This window comes from Agelaius phoeniceus, chromosome 1, assembly GCF_051311805.1.
Source record: "Agelaius phoeniceus isolate bAgePho1 chromosome 1, bAgePho1.hap1, whole genome shotgun sequence".
Classification (NCBI taxonomy): domain Eukaryota; kingdom Metazoa; phylum Chordata; class Aves; order Passeriformes; family Icteridae; genus Agelaius; species Agelaius phoeniceus.
Window position 1 is genome coordinate 79,832,701 of NC_135265.1, and position 17,800 is coordinate 79,850,500.

A 17,800-nucleotide genomic window follows, 5' to 3' on the forward strand; every position below is an offset into this window, starting at 1 on the left:
AAAATTTATTCCTTATATCTAATCTAACTTGACCTTCTTGTTGTTTAAAACTATTACCCCTTGTCCTATTGCAATTGATAAACACAAAATTTATCATTGGAGAACTTCTGCTGAAATTTATGCTCAGGAGATACTGGCTTTAGGCATGCATATACCTTAGCATTTTCAGCCCTTCAAGCACTAATAAATAATGCTTATGCATTTGCATATTACTGCACTCTCACAAATACATTGCTAACTCATTAGTTTACTACAGGCTCTGTATAGGCTATTTTATGGCTTTCTGTGGTAACACAGAAACCATATTTGGTAAGACATATATTCAGGATGGACTGAGGCCCTTCTAAATAAAACTGGAGAGGGTGAAATATGGCAAGCTTATAAGTGCATATTTCTAAAACGTTTAAACATATTCTCAAAAATTAATCTAACAACTGAGCTCTATACAAAAGAAAATTGAATACAAGAGTTTAGAATGAGAAGTCACCATCTCCTCCCACAAGTTTTAGTTAAATGGCATTCAATTGCATCAATAATCTCTAAACAGTTCAAGTCCAGTATTGATTACTGTTTTAATAAAACACAAAGCCATAAAGGTTGACCTTTGCGACAGTATGCTGTTGGTGGCATTGCGTGTTATTAAATTTCATATATAGCATAGCAAGTGAAATTACACATTGTTGTTTTAGTGGGAATCAAACAGGCTGCAAAAAACTACATCCTAATGTTCAAAGCAAAGATGCCAAATCTAAATTTAAAAATGGATTCTGAATTCCAGGCAAATCCATATAAATACATTTTAATTTATTAACTAGAAATAAGTTCTAGAAAACATTTTAAATCATTATTTGCATTTTTTTCAAAATGTTTGAATGCCCAAGTTATAACCATTAAATAAACTGTAATTTAGAAATTAGGCAAGTTAAAAACCTACACAAAATGCACTAAGATTTAAGATAAAGGATTTGATTACTTCCATGCTGAGAAAATGCAACATTTGTACACATTTGCTTTGACAAGGAGAAAGTTTCTCTCCCTCTGATCACGAAGCAATGCTGGAGCCTCAGCCTGATGTGAGGGATGCAATTCCCTCTGTAGAATGCAAAGTTTATAAGCATCTGGGTCCCTCAGAATCCCAGATACCACGCTACAAGCCCTTGGGAGACAGAAACCTTTAACTTGGGCAGCACCTGGTCCAGTTAACCTTTCTGCAATGCCATATTTACATTAATACCACTCCCACACCAAGGAAGGAGCTGTTTGGATTAATCAGCCAAGAAACAGCACAGCATCATTTCCTTTGTGAGCAGGGCTCCAGCTGGGCATCCCTGAGCATCCCCACCAGCAGCCCAGCTGCTCCCACCAGCTCCCTTGTGTCAGAGCTGCTGCGGAGTCACGTGCCCCAGGCTGCATCAGAAGATACAGTTTTGGGCTCAGAGCACAAGCCCAAAGAACAAAGAACACTAATAAGGCCAGTGCCACAAGTGATGCATACAGCTGGGATCACCTCCCGCTGCGAGCCTGAGTGAGCCATGGATGTAAAGATGGCTCAAAGATGTAAAAGCCACTGTTGTAAAGATGGGGGGTACAGAGCCAACACTCACAGGTGCCCTGTGGCAGAAGGCACATCCTGGATGAGTCCTCCACTGCAGGTGACCCCCACTGCAGGGTCCTGGATGAGTCCCCCACTGCAGGTAACCAGAGGCAGCACTTTGAGTCTCATCCGAAAAATAAAGTCAGGCACATCTGGGAAACCCAGGTCTCCTTGTGCCACTAAAACCAAACATCATTTTTATCTTGGTCTACCAAGAATTAATAGGAAACTTTTTCTGCTTGATCAGCTGGGAAACAATTTTGCCCGAAGCTGCCACCAGGGCGCTTGCGCCAGCCAAAAAAGAAAGACATGGGTTTCCTGCAGGGGCACCATCCTTATCATCTAACTTGACAAGCCAGCTGTATCCAGAGCAGACTGGTCTCAGGAAAGTGGCATAGGTTAGTTGTAAAGACCATTTTTATTCTTCATACAGAGATGCAGCTAAATCAGAATTGTATTACTCAGACACTTGTCTGACTGACAACCCAATTCCTTTGGCTGTTTTCTGATTGTTCAATTCAACCCTACCAATTCACAGAATAAAATGCTACATAAATATTCTTTTCCTGCAGCATTTCTGTAGTCTTTCCAGTCATGAACTGCAACATCCTAGAAGCCATGGCCAGGCACACAACCCAAGAACCTAGTGCCCCTTGATCCTAAGGCTGATGCACAAGGAGTGAGACAAGGAGAGTTCCATTAACCCTTTGAGGTAAAGGCCTTCTGCACAGCTGACAGTGACTGTAGTGATTCAGGCTTTGCTGACCCCTGGGTAAGAGAAAGTGTTGTGCCTCTAGCTCTCCTTTGTCCTGTCCTTTGCAGGAAAAGAGACACTAGAAACAGGCTTTCTGCAGAACTCAGGTCCAGGAAAAGAAGGGGATCTTCAGTTGGGTCCTTACAACTGTGTGTCTGGTCAGACCCTCAGAAAAATTAGCATATGGAAGAATTTCTTTGTTTTTATTCCTCAACACTAAATGGGAAAGAGTATTTTTCCATTTTGTGCAGAAGACTCAAATTCTGATCATTTTTTCAATAACAACCAGTCATAGTTTGACAACATTTTTAAATTACATAAATTTTAAATTTTAAATATCTTACTGTTTTAACTACTGTGGTGTAAAGAGCTGGAAATGTGCATCAGACTCAGTTCCAACTTAAAAGTTAAATGTGCAAGAGGCAGCTGTTGCTGGGGGAGGAATAACTCAAGACAGAAGCAGAATATGACTGCAGATATGTCCTTCCACTTTATCTGATAACAGACAGGAAAAGACAGTCATCATTGGCTCTCTCCAAGCCCAAGGCCATTCAGGGACCAGAATCACTGGCCATTCTTTAGGCTGGGAAATCCAGCTCATCTGTCCTCTTATGGGATGACTGACTGACAAATTTTGTTACTTGCTGGTTTAAGTTTATTATACAATTAGTGATTTTAAATCACCAGATCATAGGAAAAAAAATCCTATATAGAAGAAAAGGTTTGAAAGAAACCGAGTAGCTCCAAAAAGAAGGGATGACAACTAAACAGCCAACTAGAGATAGAAAGCCCAAGTGCAGTGATTCAAAAAACAAACCCAAGACCTGTTTTCTCTGGCAGGTAATTAGCAGTAACCTCAACAAGGAAAAAAGAGGCATGGTTCTGAAGTAAAGCAATAGCACAGCAGGGTCCTTTCAAGATTCCCACCATGTATTTGTGGTAAGAGGCCTCCTTTAAGCTCAGGACAGCGCTGGGTCTCTAACATATTAAAGCCCATGTGCTGATCTGCATGTTGGATTTCTGACTGTGTGAGTAAAAGTAATGTCCTGATTCATTCTGCTACTGGGGACAACTTCAGGCTTTGCCCCCATTGCTTAAGCATGAATTACATTTCATTACCAGGCACAGGGGAGTTTTGTGACACCTTTCATCACTTCTACACTGTAACACATTGCAGCACTGCACTCTATTCATGTGGACTTCTCCAGTGAGACGGCTCCATTTGAGATACTCCCGGGCCAGATGATTTTTCTGTAAAAAGCAGTGAGATTATGGCTAATTATTTCCTGCTGTCCTCTCTGTCTTTTTTATTCCATTAAACAAACAGACAGTGTTTGGTATATGAGTAAGAAATGTAGTGTAACAGAAAATATGTTAGAAAGGAAATGATTACTAATCACTGCTTTTTGCCCAATACAGCTAAAATGACCTATTTCCTCAGCTCATCAGCTGAGCAAACTACTGACTTCAAGATGTGAGAAACCATCCTTGTTCTTTGGCTGCAAACACAGCTTTGTTTTTGTAATGAATTCAAGGAACAAATATGACCTGGGCTGAAAGAGAGGCACACAAAACTACAGTCAGCACAGAAAAAGAAGACATGAATGGGAAGCAGAAAGACAAACCTAGAACATTGTCTAACACTTTATTAAGTAGGTCTAATGATTTTAAAATATTATTTTAAATTCAAGAAAGCATCAGTTACGTTAACACTTGCCCAGGACATTCCAGTACATGTGAGGAGGTAAAATGTAAAACTACTCTTAAAATAAAACTGTACTGCTTTGAGCAGCAGGAAGATAAAAAATTAACCACAGCCCTCAAGTGACCAACCAGATGGAAATGAATTAAAGATGTAAAGGGCGTGATTCATTATCTGGTGGAATTAAAAAAGTATTAACTACCACCTTATGAACACATAAAAACCCCCCAAATTTATAAACTTCTCTTATACTGCATAAAGTACTTGAGTTTCTCAGTATTTCCAGGACTGAACATGACTTTGGGACAAATAATCACTATGAATTCTTTATAGTTTGCACTGTGAGACACACAGTGTCCAAATGTTTTGATTCAAGAAGCTTTAATTTTGGGGTGGCTTGTTTTTGCCAGGAATTAGAGGAGGTAGTTCTCAAACATCAGCTCATCTGGAATTTTCAAATGGCAACTTAAAATCATATATTTACAAGTGGCTTTGGGGATTCCCTTTTACTTTTCTCTGACTCAAAAACAGCACTAAAGGTTTCTTTCCCTTAAATAAAGAATCTCTCTAAACTGAAATAAGAGGCACACTTCACAAAGAAAGCATTTTAAAACATAGAGTTTTAAAAATATTCTTCCATAATTTCATCTATAAGCTGGTCTCAGACCCATGGCAGGGAGGAATGAGCTCAATGGCAATAAAATCTAGTCCTGACAGGAAGAAATTAGTTACTGGCAATATAGTTATCTAAAACCACACACATTTTTAGGAAGAAAGAATGTAATATTGAATTAATGCTTCAATATATATCCAGCTTTGAGTTTGAAAGGCACAAGGCTTCCTTCAAAGAAAATGACCTGCAACTTACATCTAAGTGTACATAAAGGCTCTGCCTAAACTGGCAGGGAATTCAGCTCAGTGCAAGCAAACAAGTAAAACAAGGCAGATGGTGTAAGGCCTCTGCATCTCTGAGTTCCTCCTTCAATTCCAGCTTTGGTTGGGTTGGCTGGAGGGTAAATGTTCCCTCTCACTGGACACGGGTCAAAGATGTCCAATGGATGAACCACTGCTCCATCTGGAGATGATTAGCTCTCTCTTAAGCTGATGAAGTTTTGGTGCTGTTAACCCAAAGACACTCTTAGGCAATCACAAACACCTTCTGCTTCCCTCTTCTCAGTTCATGGTCCTCTCCTGTTTTTCTCTGCCTCACTCCAGGACACCATGCCTGTGGCATTGTAAGTGATCTAGACAATAAAGGCAGGGTTGCTGTCTTGTAAGCATTTGAGTTTGCTCTTCTGTGCCTCACAACGATGGCTGCTCCAGCTCAAGGGCTGATAGGTGAGATAAACTCCAGCTGTAGGAGGGAAAAAACCTCCAGCACAACTGGGGCTGACTTTGCCAAAACACCTCAGGAATCAGGGACTCCTTTTCTCCAGCCCCACCCCACAGCTTGTCATTTGCCTAGCAGGGATTTTCAGAGCTCTTCTCCTGTTGACTCTCCAAATACGTGGAATGGTGCTTGGTCACGGGAACATTTTAATACAGTTGTCTTTGGGAGAGTGAGGCTCCTCTGCTGGCCACTGGTCCTCTGACGATCACATACAGGTATCTGACTCCTCATACGGTTCCCACCTTCCCAAAATATTTGCCAACTCTTCTTGAAGGGGGCAAGGTGAAGATAACACCACAAACCTAAATGACCCAGCAAAACCCAATTACAATGAAACCATCCTGCAATTTTGAAAATGTTGAGAAATTTCTGCAAGTTATTCAGAAGGGGGTTGCCATCTCATCTTTCTCCCACCCTTAGACTGGCAAAACCTTGTGGCTTGCCACAGCCCCGGCTCAGAAGGCAGCCGGTGCCCCAGGCAGTGAGGGCCCTCCTGCAAGCTCCCTTGGGCCACAAGCACATTCCCTTGCCCAGAGCAAGGGCAGAGATCTTGAAAGATGAAAATGTTACGCTGCCAAACGTTCAAGATTTTTTTATTTCAGGGTTTTGACCGGACGAGCTGTGGGTCAGACACGCTGGCTGACGCCGTGTTGAGGACTCCCACCCTTCCTGCAGCTGCACGAGTGCCGCTGCCCGAGGCCCGAAGCCCACGGCCCGGGAACGCCTTCCCGTTCCCCCGGCTGCACGATGAGGGCGGCGGGCGTGCGGATGGGGGAAGCCCAGGGCGCCCACCGGGACCCGGCGGAGTGAAGGGGTGCGGACAGGTGCCGAGCCCGGCGCGGCCCCGCCACGGCCGCGGGCGGGGGGCGCGGCGCGGCCGCTCCGGCGTCGGGAGGAGCCGCTCGGTGCCGCTCTTTCCCCCGCCGCCGCCGCCGCCACCCGACTGCGAGCGTGTGTCAAACCCACGTGCTCCGCCAGCCCGCGCAGCCCGGAGCGGCGCCCCGCGGCCGGGCCCCGCCGCCGGCCCCGCACGGCCCGCACCGCCGCCGGCCCCGCGCCGCTCCGCACGGGCACCGCCGCCGGCTGCCGCGCCGCACCGCGGCCTGCGCCGTCCCCGCAGCGGCGGCGGGGAGGAGGAGGAGGAGGAGGAGGACGAGAAGGAGGGCGGTGTTTTCCTGCGCGGCGCCGCGGCCGTCGCCCCGCCGCCGGCGAGCGTCAGGCGGGGGGGGGCCCGGCCCGGCCCTTCCCCTGGCCCCCGCGCCCCGAGGATGGCAGCGCTGCCCGCACGAGTGGCTGGCGGCGGTGTCCCTCCTCTTTTTTTTTCCGGCAGCGGCGGCGGCGGCGGCAGCGGCGGCGGATCATTGTTGTGTGGGAGGAGGGCGGCGGGGATGGACTTGATCTCTCGGGTCTCCTGCTAAGGCGGCAGCATAGCGCGCCCCGCCGCCCAGCCAGCGCCGCGCCGGGCAGGGAGGGACCGGACCGGCCCCCCGCCCGCTCCCCGGCTCTTTATTTTTAGGGGGCTCTGCTGCTCCTCTCCCTCTCCCTTATCTCCCCCCCACCCCCTCCCCGCCCGCACACACGCACAGGGACACGCACGCACCCTCCTCCGGTGCCCTTTCATCCTTCCCCCCGCCGTCCTCCCGCGCCGTCTCCTGCCGCGGCAGATGCGCCGCGGGTCACCGCGCAGCTGGGACTATGGTGAAATTTCCAGCGCTCACTAACTACTGGCCCCTGATCCGGTTCCTGGTCCCTCTCGGCATCACTAACATCGCCATCGACTTCGGGGAGCAGGTAAGGCAGCGCCTCTCCGGGAAGCTACCCTCTCCCTCCCGCCCGCCCTCCCGCAGCGCCGGGCTGGCGCTGTCGGTGCCTCCGCCGGGAAGGCAAGGGACGGAGAGCCGAGCCGAGCCGTGCCGAGCCGTCCTGCCCCGGCTCATCGCGCCGGGCGGGGACTGCGGCCCCTGTGCCGGCGTGCCTGCCCCGGCGGCCGCCCGAGACCACGGGCTGCCCCCCGCCGCGTCCCAGGAGATGCCCGGGGAAGGATGGCAGGGTTTGGGTTGTTTTGAGGAATCTTTCCCCCTCTCATTTCAGCATTATATAATCTGAAATTACATAATGCGTTGGCCGGGGGCTGGCAGTGCTTTATCCCCGCGCTGACACGGGCGCTCAGGTGCAGCAGCCCCTAGCGCAGTGCAGCGCGGCTCGGCGCCTGGAGCGGGGCGGGCGGCCCGGCTGCCGCCGCCCGCTGCCGGAGCGGAGCCGCGGCCCCCCCGCCCCGCGGCGCTGCCGCTGCCGCAGCGGTTCGGCCCCGCCGCCGAGAGCCCCCGCCGCGGCAGGGCGGGAGGAGCGCGGCATCCCCCGGGGAGCCGCTCCGCACCCTCCGGGCAGGTGAACCTCCGGCTGCACCCCTGCCCCCGCCGGTGCTCTGTGCGCCTCGGCACTGCTGCAGTTCTCCAGCGGTGCTGGTGACCTAAGGCTGTCCCCTGGCACAGGCACCGAGAAGATAGCCCGGTGTATCCGAGCCCGCTGTCAGCCTATCCCCCTGACATGCAGCCACCCCATTTCGTCCTCCCAATCCCCGCTTGCTGCGTTTGCACCGAGAACATGTTCAAGGCTTGATGTACCCACTCCCCTGCCCCAGCTAGTGCTCGTTTGCCCCTGCACTGGGGCGTGGGGGAATCTCTGCTCTCGCGTTTTGGTATTTATGACAATCCAGGCCCTGTCTTGTGTTAGGCTGCACTATATGGGACCTGTCATTACATTTTTAGTAGGGTGGCATACACTACTACTTACTTGCAAGTGTTAAGCTGGGCAGCCACACTAAGTATTGCACCCCATATAGCTTTATCCTTGTCCTAAGTCACTCAGTTTGGCTAAGAAGAACAGACACTTGCTCCTGTGCTTCTTGAGCAAAGATATCGGAAAATTAGTGGGTACTTTCAAGCACTTGTAAAGCAGAAAGTGAAAGGAAAAATACTACAGTGGGAAAAAATAGCTAACATTAATCATGTTTGTCATGGCTGTGTCAATCGCATTTTGATTCCTAGTCCTTTAAATAAACTGTAATACTAAAAAATACAATTCCATCCTTGTCTAACAACTATATGCTTTCCTACTAAGTCAGTCTTCTTTAAGCATACTGAGGGGGGGGAGAGGGAAGGCAAATCTAAATATAGAAATGACAAAGGAAATGGAGATTTAAATGCTAATAATTATGCCATGTTAATAGCATATAGTAGAAGTTAAATTGAAAGCCGTGCACTCAGCAAACTGAATATGACAGGTGCATTCATACAGTTTGCTTCGTACAAGGTCAGCTCAATTCAAGGTAAATGTCAGCCTATAAAAAAACATCCCCATGGCTTCAGTGTGCTCTGAACCAGGATTTCAAAATTTGCAAGTGATTTTATAAGCGAGGGTCCTTCTGTCTGGCTGGGTACCAGTGACACAGGAGGGATGTGAATCTGTGAATGATACATGTAAACACTTTAACAACTTTGACAGTGTTAGGGACAAAAATATCTTAGAAAATGTGTTTTGTTTGATAGCCAAGTCATAGGATTGGGTTTTCAGGAGAGTTGGGTTTATCCCTCGTCTCAGATGGCTGCGTGGGGAGATATTTAATTGAAAAGGGAGAAATCCAGCCTGCTAGAACTCCAGCTTATTTCAGGACCAGAGGCTGGAAAGATAGTTTTTTACCAGCCTTACCTACATGGAAATCAGGAAACTGAAGCAAGGGCAAAGCTACTCCATGTCTGAAGGGTTCCTCATACAGACAAAAGGACAGCGATTTTATTTTCCTCTATGTAATACATGAAGTTACTTTTTGCACTTGTACAACGTTACTGTTGGACTTGAGAGACTGAAAGTACATTGCTAAGCCAGTCACCTTTCTGCTTTACATTTTCAAAAAATGCAATAATTTTAACGTGAGGGATGAATGGAAGCAACATAGAAGAATGGGTGTGCCAACAGATAGCTCTGCAAAGGCTGCAGTACCCCTTCCTTTGAATGTATACTGCAGATAACACAGATTTCTAAGAATGATAAGGGAAGGAAAATTTGTATGAAGGCATATTACTTGCTCTGGGCAATACTGTAAAAGAGACAGGAGAACTGCAGGTCAGAAGTAAGAGATGACTGTAAAAAAATTAGGGAGAGAATGGACCTTGCCTGACCAGGGAAGAAGAGATGTGTAAGAAATGCTATAAGTCATAAACCCCTTTTGATGTATGGTATTCATACCTCGCTCCCTCAAGTGAGGAGAGTATTTGGAATTAGAGCATTCAAAACAGAGCCTTCTTAGCAAAACCTTATATTATTAGATACCTCAGTTTGAAAAGTGAGAAACAAAGATAATCACCTTTTTTTTTTTTCTATTGCCTTGAGAGGCTTTTCTGGGTGTTCAGTAGTTGTAGTCAATAGCAAACATCACTAGAAATTTACCAGATCCCTGGCATGCAGCTTCCTCTAGGTTTCTTGCTAGGTTAAGGGAAATTTACAGTAAGGCTAAAGATTGTTTGCAGAACATAGGTTAAGGCTGTCACCATTGCCCCAAATAAGATGCTTGGCATGGCAAGACTGTTTAGTTTACAGGAAGTAAAAAATGCTGGCACAGTGCTTAAGAACTAATAAGCTCAGCTCCTGAAGTCACTTTCAGAACTGCTACAGCCAGTGAAGAGCCTCCTGTTGACCCTGGACTCTAATCCAACAATGCCTTAGGACAAGACTATATTACGGAGTTACTCCAATCTAGTGAGCTGACCTCATTTCTTTACCTCATAAATTCTCTCTGACAAATACCTGATTTTTTTTTTCCTTTACTTAAAAAAGTAGTCCTGATGCAGGCCCAGGTAAATTACCAGAATATTAGAGAGATAAACCATTTCTAACTTACTTTCTTGATTTCCTTCTGCAACCCATTTCTAGTTTATTGACAGTGCTACATGGCTTTTATAAAATTAAATACTACATACCTTTCTTAAAAGTACGGCCTTCAGGAAAATAGTCCCAAATATTTTGGCTAAATGTTCCTTCTCCACTCAGATCTGTGTCCCTGTGTGTCTGTAATGTGTGTGTTCATATGCACACATCTATATATATTTTTTCTCCAGGTGCCCTCACAAATATACAAATACATCTATATTGCTCTCACAATATACAAATATATGTATATATACAAGTATACACAACAGAGCATTTTCATCACAAGAGTTTAACACCACCAGAAGAGAGATAGTCTCTTTTATTCTGCCATTGAGAGGAGCTTTCAACTCTCAACATCTTACCCTGAGATTCACAATAATTACTGTTGTATTTAGAGCTCAGTCATTGGAAAACAAAGTTTACATTAAAAGTTCTGGCTCCCTTGAAAAATGTTGGATGTACTTGCTTAGAAATAAATAAATAAATAAATGCCTCCTGTGTGATGGAGAGCAACACAACCTCAAACAACTCAAACAACAAATAACAGCGTTGCTGCTCTGTGGGCTCAAAAATCCGTCACCACCCACATCAGTTTTTCTTTTTAACACAGTTCCAGAGCTCCTGACATATATTCTGGTGGCCTGACTTGTAACATAAATGTGCATTTGCATCAGCATTTTTACCAAGGGAGAAAGCTGAGGTGGGCATGAATTCACTAACTTTGTCAGAAGCCCGGACTCAGCCCTAGGCAGCGCTAAATACAGTTTGCAGGCATGGCTGGGAGCTCTTTCTGATGCTCATGAGGTGGCAAAAGCCAGGCAGAGAGCAGTGTTTCGATCTCAAGGTCTGTTTGCAGTCGTCCAGTAGTGCAGTAATTATCAATGGGAAGGAACACTAGTACGGGTTTTTTGTTTGGGTTTTTTTTTAACTTTGTAGCTATCACGTAGCCAGCCCATGGATCATTAGTTTGTGTCACTGTCGGTAGCTGTTGGCCAGTTTAGCGTGCCAACATAACTTATGTATGCATCCGTGGTGTTCAGTGGCTTGTGGGCCCTTGGAAACTAAAACTGAGCAAGCACAGCCCTGCTACCTCTTACTCCAGAGGGCACTCAGGTGCTCTGGTCCCTGCAGAGAACTTGCCATGCATTGCCCATGTTGTAATGTTTGAGATCCAACAGATGGGCCATAAAGGAAATGCTAAGTGTTTTGGATTCCAAAATATTTTGCAGTAATTGCTGTTTTTTCTTGTATTTGATTGGAGGTTTTTTGACTGGTTTTGTTGTTGTTTTTTTTTTTTTTTTACTTAAAAAAAGAAAGTTGCCAGAAAAGGAGAACAAGTCCTGAATAATGTATCAAAAAGAATTAGTGAGCTTATTGTCTGCCCATGCCATTTGCAAACTTGGTAGGGGGTTAAACATTTTGATTAATGCCTTACGAAGCTTGGTTTTGGGGTAAGCATTATTGTCTGGACGTTCAAAACAAGTAATGGGAGAGTTCACATTCCCAGCTGTTCACCAGGGCTTTGTGCCAAGTTGTGTAACCTTTCCATGGCACAGTTTCCCTGCCTTTGAAGTGTGCCTAGACACCTACCTGTATGTAGATGTAATGAAAATTCATGTGTCAGAAGCACTCTGAGATGAAAGGTGCTGTATGAGTGCAAAGTACCCCTGTTATTGATGTTGTAAGAGGTCAGGGACTTGTTTCAATTGTGTAGGACTTTAGTACCATATAAACAAGAAAGCTAACAGCATCCTGTAATTGGTGTACAACGTGGCTGTATGTTATTACCACAACCACATTACTAATACGGTAGGCTGACGGAAATGTCCTATTTATTTTAAATGAATGTGAACTTCACAGCTTTTTAAATTAAATTTAGATTAAATTATGTTGAAGAAGGAAACATATACAGAGTACACTATCAACAGATTTTTTTTTGTTGTTATTATTTTCCATGGCATTATTTTGAAGTAGTTTATCTTGCAGAATTCATAAGCCAAATGGTCAGGGAAATAGCTAGGAATGACCACTGAAGTATCTCTAACTTTCCTGTTTAGAGTGAGTAGATCCAAGTGAGATTGTCTATGAAGGATTAAAAACCAAACCACACACACCTGAGGTAGTAACTTCAGGAATCTATACCTCAGTGCTGTCTCCAGACTTTTTGTAAGCAACGCAGCTTTACTTCTCTGTGCATGCGAGCCTGAGCCTTCCAGCCCTGGCTCCTAAATGGTCATCTGCCAGGCTCTGGGGGTTTTCACACCAGTGTTAGATGGGCTCTAGACCACGTGGCTGGCTCTTGAGACTGCCCAAGAGATTAATTAGGCTTATATATCAGTGTTAGTGCAGCAGGCGTTGCACACCAGACATTGCACTCACCGCTCACGCAGAGAGTTTGCGGGCATTTCACAGCAAGCAGCGCATGCTGAGATCTGGGAAGAAGTCAGAGATCTCATAAAACATTTGCAGATAAAAGCCAAATCTCAACAGAGCGCTGATGTTCTTAAAGGTGACAAAGACTTACTCCTGGCAGCTAAACCAATATCTATTTGCATTTTATAGCATGCAAGGTACAAAATAAACAGGTTATGAACCTGGTGATAGCACTGGGGCTATCACCACTGGAGATTTCACATGGTACTAGAAATTATGAGAATGAACCTGCACCACTAATGAGGTGTACATTCCCTGCAGTGCTCCATGTTACTATACTGTAAAATACATAATCTTGAGCTAGGACCTATTTTGCTTAATTTGCCAGTACCTTCCCCTTTTTTATCCTGCTTTCTCCTTCCTTCACAAAACCATCCAGTTGCCTGCCTCCTACCTCCCGTGGCTGTGTCAGCTCTAAGGACTTCTCTGGACTTTCTTATGCTTCACTGTTAAGAGCAGGCAGGTTTTGTACTTGGTGGTAACAATTAAGCGTGTCTGAAGGCATTTGCTATCTATAGAGCTGTAGAGAGAGCTTATTTCCAGGACAGGTTGGAAGGAGGGGGCGGGCGGGAGGGGTGGAGGACAACAACTCCATGCAGCACCAACCAGCCACTTTTTAATGAAGTAATTTAATTAATCCCAAAACTGTAAGTTCGTATGATATTTGCCCACCAGGTTGCTGGAAAATAAAACTTTGAGGTCTGGGGGTGGAAATTATTCTCTCTACCAAGAAGTGTAGCTCATGCAGTGGGAGACAAGGAACATTTACAACTTTGCCAAGCAGTCCCAGTTCCCAGTCTCTAGGCTGGAGGGCCCTCACTGGAGGTACTGCAGTCATAATATCATTTGATAGCCACTGAAAAAGGTGCATGGGGTAACCAAATACTTCTCATGCTTATTTCAGAGATAGGGAAATTGGCTTCTCCTCCCTGTGCCAGTGAAAATCTGGAAGACTATGCTAGAAAGCTGGCATCAGGAATTGAAATCAGGAGTTGAAAATACCCCAAGTCTAATTTTAAAACATGGGTTCAAAACTGAAATTTTGAAAGGGCTTTGAAACACTTGTATTCTACATCGTGTTGAGAAATCCCTGAAGTAAAACATTTGAATGTGAAGTGGACTGACCATTTGCTTTGTTTCGGGGCTTTTCTTGTTTATTTCTTTTTACTGCCTTCTTTCAAAGACAAGAAAGCTGATTTCTCTTCACATTTGCTTTGGTCTGAACTGATTTCTTTTTAATCATTGCTCATTTTGCTGCTGCCTGAAGAAGTTGGTTGTATACAAAGGCTTATATGACATGGCCAATCTTATGACTAAAGATAAAGTGTCTTTTTATATTCAAAGAAGGCATACACTCAAGGCTCTAGCTCTAAAAGTGCAGATTTTATCTGTTCCTAACTTGATCCTAGACAAGATATTTCTCCTTGTGTGAGTTTCGTCAGTTCTAAAATTGTGATGTGTTTCACTAGGCAGTTACAAAGTATATTCCTTCATATTTGTAAAACATGGATGTAAGTTGTTGTATAAATAGAAAATTTAAATATATCTGCCAGCTCATGCAGAAAACTCCATGCATAAAACTGAGCAATTTCAAACAGATTTTGCTTTGCAGCTACTTTGAGAAATCTGTGATGTTTTTAAATAACAGATATTACTGCTGAGCTCAAATTCCAGTTTAAATGACATATCAGAACATGCATTTCTTTAAAAAGTATGGGTAATTTGTAACTATCTTATATTTTAGCCAGCTAATTTAATCAGCTGTTGCTACCTCATGCTCTTTGTACTTGGAAACCTATGGATTTTGGGGTGAGGGAAACAGTAATGTTAATATGCAATTAGATCATCAGATTGCATTTCTTTCTGCTTGCTTGATTTTCTACTGACATGATATTGCTGTAGCTATGGCTTTAGACACTACCACTGTCTTTTCAGATTACCATTAGATAGAGAATTAAAAAAGAGCCACTATAACCGATATAAATGGCCCGTGCACTTTGGTGTCTGAAACATCAAAGCTCTGCAGTTTTCCTATGTTCTGCCTTCTTTATGGTATCACCTCTCTTTCAGATTTTCCACAGGATGTCACTACCTTGCTATAGAGTTTTTCTACGTGTGCACTTTTTCTTGATGAGTTCCCTCCCAGTGTAATGCAGAATAAAAGAGCCTGCTTGAAACATTACCTAAGAGTAATTCCAGGTGTAAATATGCATTTTCTTCCAAAGAGGGCTGAAGTAGAGCATTGTTACTGGCAATAGCATGGTTGATTTCCACAGCCTTTGCAAGAGCATTCTAAGAAAGGACAAAGGAAAAATACTGGGGAGAAAGGAGGCATTTGCTGAAAAATAAGTGCCACAAGGGTGTGAAATCTCAAGTGCCATTTTAATTATTTTCCCAAAGATGATGCAAAAAATTCAGTGTTCCTGTTTTGGCTGGAGTGTTACTGTTGGAGAAAGGGTGGTCACTATTGCCCAACACATCCAGTTTGCTTTACTGATGTAGTGGTTCAGCAAGAGTTCAGCTTTTTAGTGTGGGAAGTGAATAAGCTGCAAGACACTACTTATTATCAAATGTTTTGCTTCACATAATATTTCTGCATTGTTAAGGCAGTTTTTTTCAACCCTTTTTAAATTTTTACAGCCCAGAAAATTTTCAGTGGAGTGCAGAGAAAATTCACAAGCATAGGAGCTGGAGAGCATACATGGTTTTATATTTCTTCATTACCTGTTTGCAACTCTTTGTTAACATTCCCTAAGGTACCAGGTTCTGTAGGCTGAAAGCTCACTGAACCAAAACATGTGCCAGTCTGTTTGCTGACAAATACATTTGAAAGGCTTTTGGCTGGGAGATGGTCTGTCTTCTGGCCTTCTTACCTGTGTTTTGCACTTAAATTAGTGAACAAAGTCAGATGCGGGGTGCCCCTGAACTTTAATGTGCTGGCATGATTATCACCTGTACTGGCTGAAGAATGCAGTGGTGCCTCTCAGCCAGGACTGATTTTTTTCCTTCATTAAGTCTGATGTGCAGCTTGTGTAGTTATAAGGGGGGCAACCACATCACCCAGTGTTCTTCCCTTGTTTTTTTAAAGATGATGTTTGACATCTACTTTCCTCAAAATGCAGGGTTTATGTCTAGATTTTATTGGGTTCTTTTTCCTGTTCACTCCCTACTCACCCCTCCTTCCTTCTGCTGCATAACCAGTGACCAATATCTTATTTTTGTAACCTCTGTGTTAGTATACAGTCACTGCTGTTCCTGTAGCTATGGATAGTTAAGGTGAGGTACTCTCTGATCCACCTCAGGCATCTTCACTTCTCAAGACAAAGGCTTTCCTTGCCAGAACATACCAATGTGCTCCTAGAATTTGGCAGCCTTTGATCTCACATCTGCTGTCCTGAAGATGGAAGACAGACACTTGAGCAAGTCCATCATTGCCATTTCCTCTGTCAGCATCTTACCAATTAAAAAACCTTTAGGCCATTTGAAAAGAAAATGAATTGTTAGCATCATCTTGGAGTGGGAAGACACTTCACATTTTTGGTTCTGTTGAGAGGGGAAAAAATGTCAGTTACACAAGAGGAAAGATTATAGAAGTGAAGCATTTATAGCTTGGATGGAAAAGGGAGTTTGATAACCATCTGCAGTTGTATGAACTGTGGTGTGGTCATGAGGGAGAGGAAAGGGGAAACGAGGTTAGCTAGGTCAGTGCTGTGGAGAAGAATGTGGGCAGGAGTGGTGAGAAAGACTGGGATGGTAAATACAGTTTAAACTGAAAAGATTTCCAGATTATTTTCCAATTAAAAGCAGAAGATTTTCCCCTCTCACACTTTACTTCCTCCTAAAAACTTTACTTCCTTCTAAAATGTGGCACAAAGAGTGCTGACCTTCAGACAGGATTTGGTGGTGGTGGTGGTTGTGTTTTACATAGGCTCAAATTCAGTGGGTTACCAAAAAAAAAGAGTGTTGTGATCACTGTAAAGTGATCACATGATGGATCAAACCCGAAAACCCAAAGACCACATTTTCAGAGCTTGAGAACCACATCCTCCTCAAAGGCATTCAGTACACTCTAGAAGGGCACTGTAATTATGGGCTCTTACTAAGGTGAAAAAAAAACCTGTAAAAAACCTGCAACTCAGAGGTGAGGAATTTCTTTTATTAATAATCGGTGGTCATGATACAGTTTTCTCACAGCACCCTGTTTTTCACATGCTGCCTCCCACATTCAGCATACAGAGAGCACTTGCTGGGAGGAGAAACAGAGCTACCTAGCTAGTAGAAGTATTGACTGTGAATCCTTGTCTTGTTCCTTTTAGAAGCATTCACTGGAGGCAGCATGCCCTTTGCCACCGGAGTGAGCAATACACTGCGTTAGGATCTCCCTGGCCCAGCTGAGGGAAAAAAAAAAAATCCAAACAAAATAAGCTTACCAAAATGCAGGAACCTTTCCAGTGTGAGAGAAGTAGAGTGTTGAAATGTCCTCAGTGTGGAAGTAAGGGAGATCTTAACTCTGCTTTTTAGCTGGAGGCTTGCTGAGTTTTTTTAAATGCATAAGCTGTTGTGAGACAGATCTTGGCAAGCACAGGGGAAGTTTCAGTCCTGTGGTCCCATATGGTGTATGCCCACAGCTCTGTACCCTTTCTTGACCTTCCTCACTTACCCTTTCTTACTGCCCTTCCAGTTCAGTTCTTTGGGTCCTTTGCTTGGCTGTCCCATGGGTGCTGTATTACACAGACATATCTGTGGCTTTGTTGCCAGACTGGAGCTGCAGTGCAGCACCTCTTCCTGATTGCTACCAGGGAGCCCATCCATTTTGCCCTCACCCTGCTACTGGCTTGGGTAATTTATTCTGTCAGTCCATTCTCCTTCCTCCTCCACTGTGGCATTTTGGAGATGACTTTGAACATTAGAATTGTTTCCAACCCACTCAGCCCAAGAGGCCAGCTAACAAGATGAGTTCAAACTCTCCCCAACAGAAGTGAAAATGCTAGGTGATGTGCT

The 17,800-nt window shown here is 44.5% G+C and overlaps 1 protein-coding gene across 1 annotated transcript in view; it reads left to right on the top strand.

Annotated features, from left to right (window-relative positions):
• Positions 1 to 6,668: 6,668 nt before the first annotated feature.
• Positions 6,669 to 17,800, top strand: part of ANKH (ANKH inorganic pyrophosphate transport regulator) — a 107,006-nt gene continuing 95,874 nt past the window's right edge. The window contains exon 1 of the mRNA XM_054639709.2: positions 6,669 to 7,231. Coding sequence (XP_054495684.1) covers positions 7,136 to 7,231 — 96 coding nt within the window. The 5' untranslated portion in view covers positions 6,669 to 7,135. The remainder of the gene's footprint in view (positions 7,232 to 17,800) is intronic.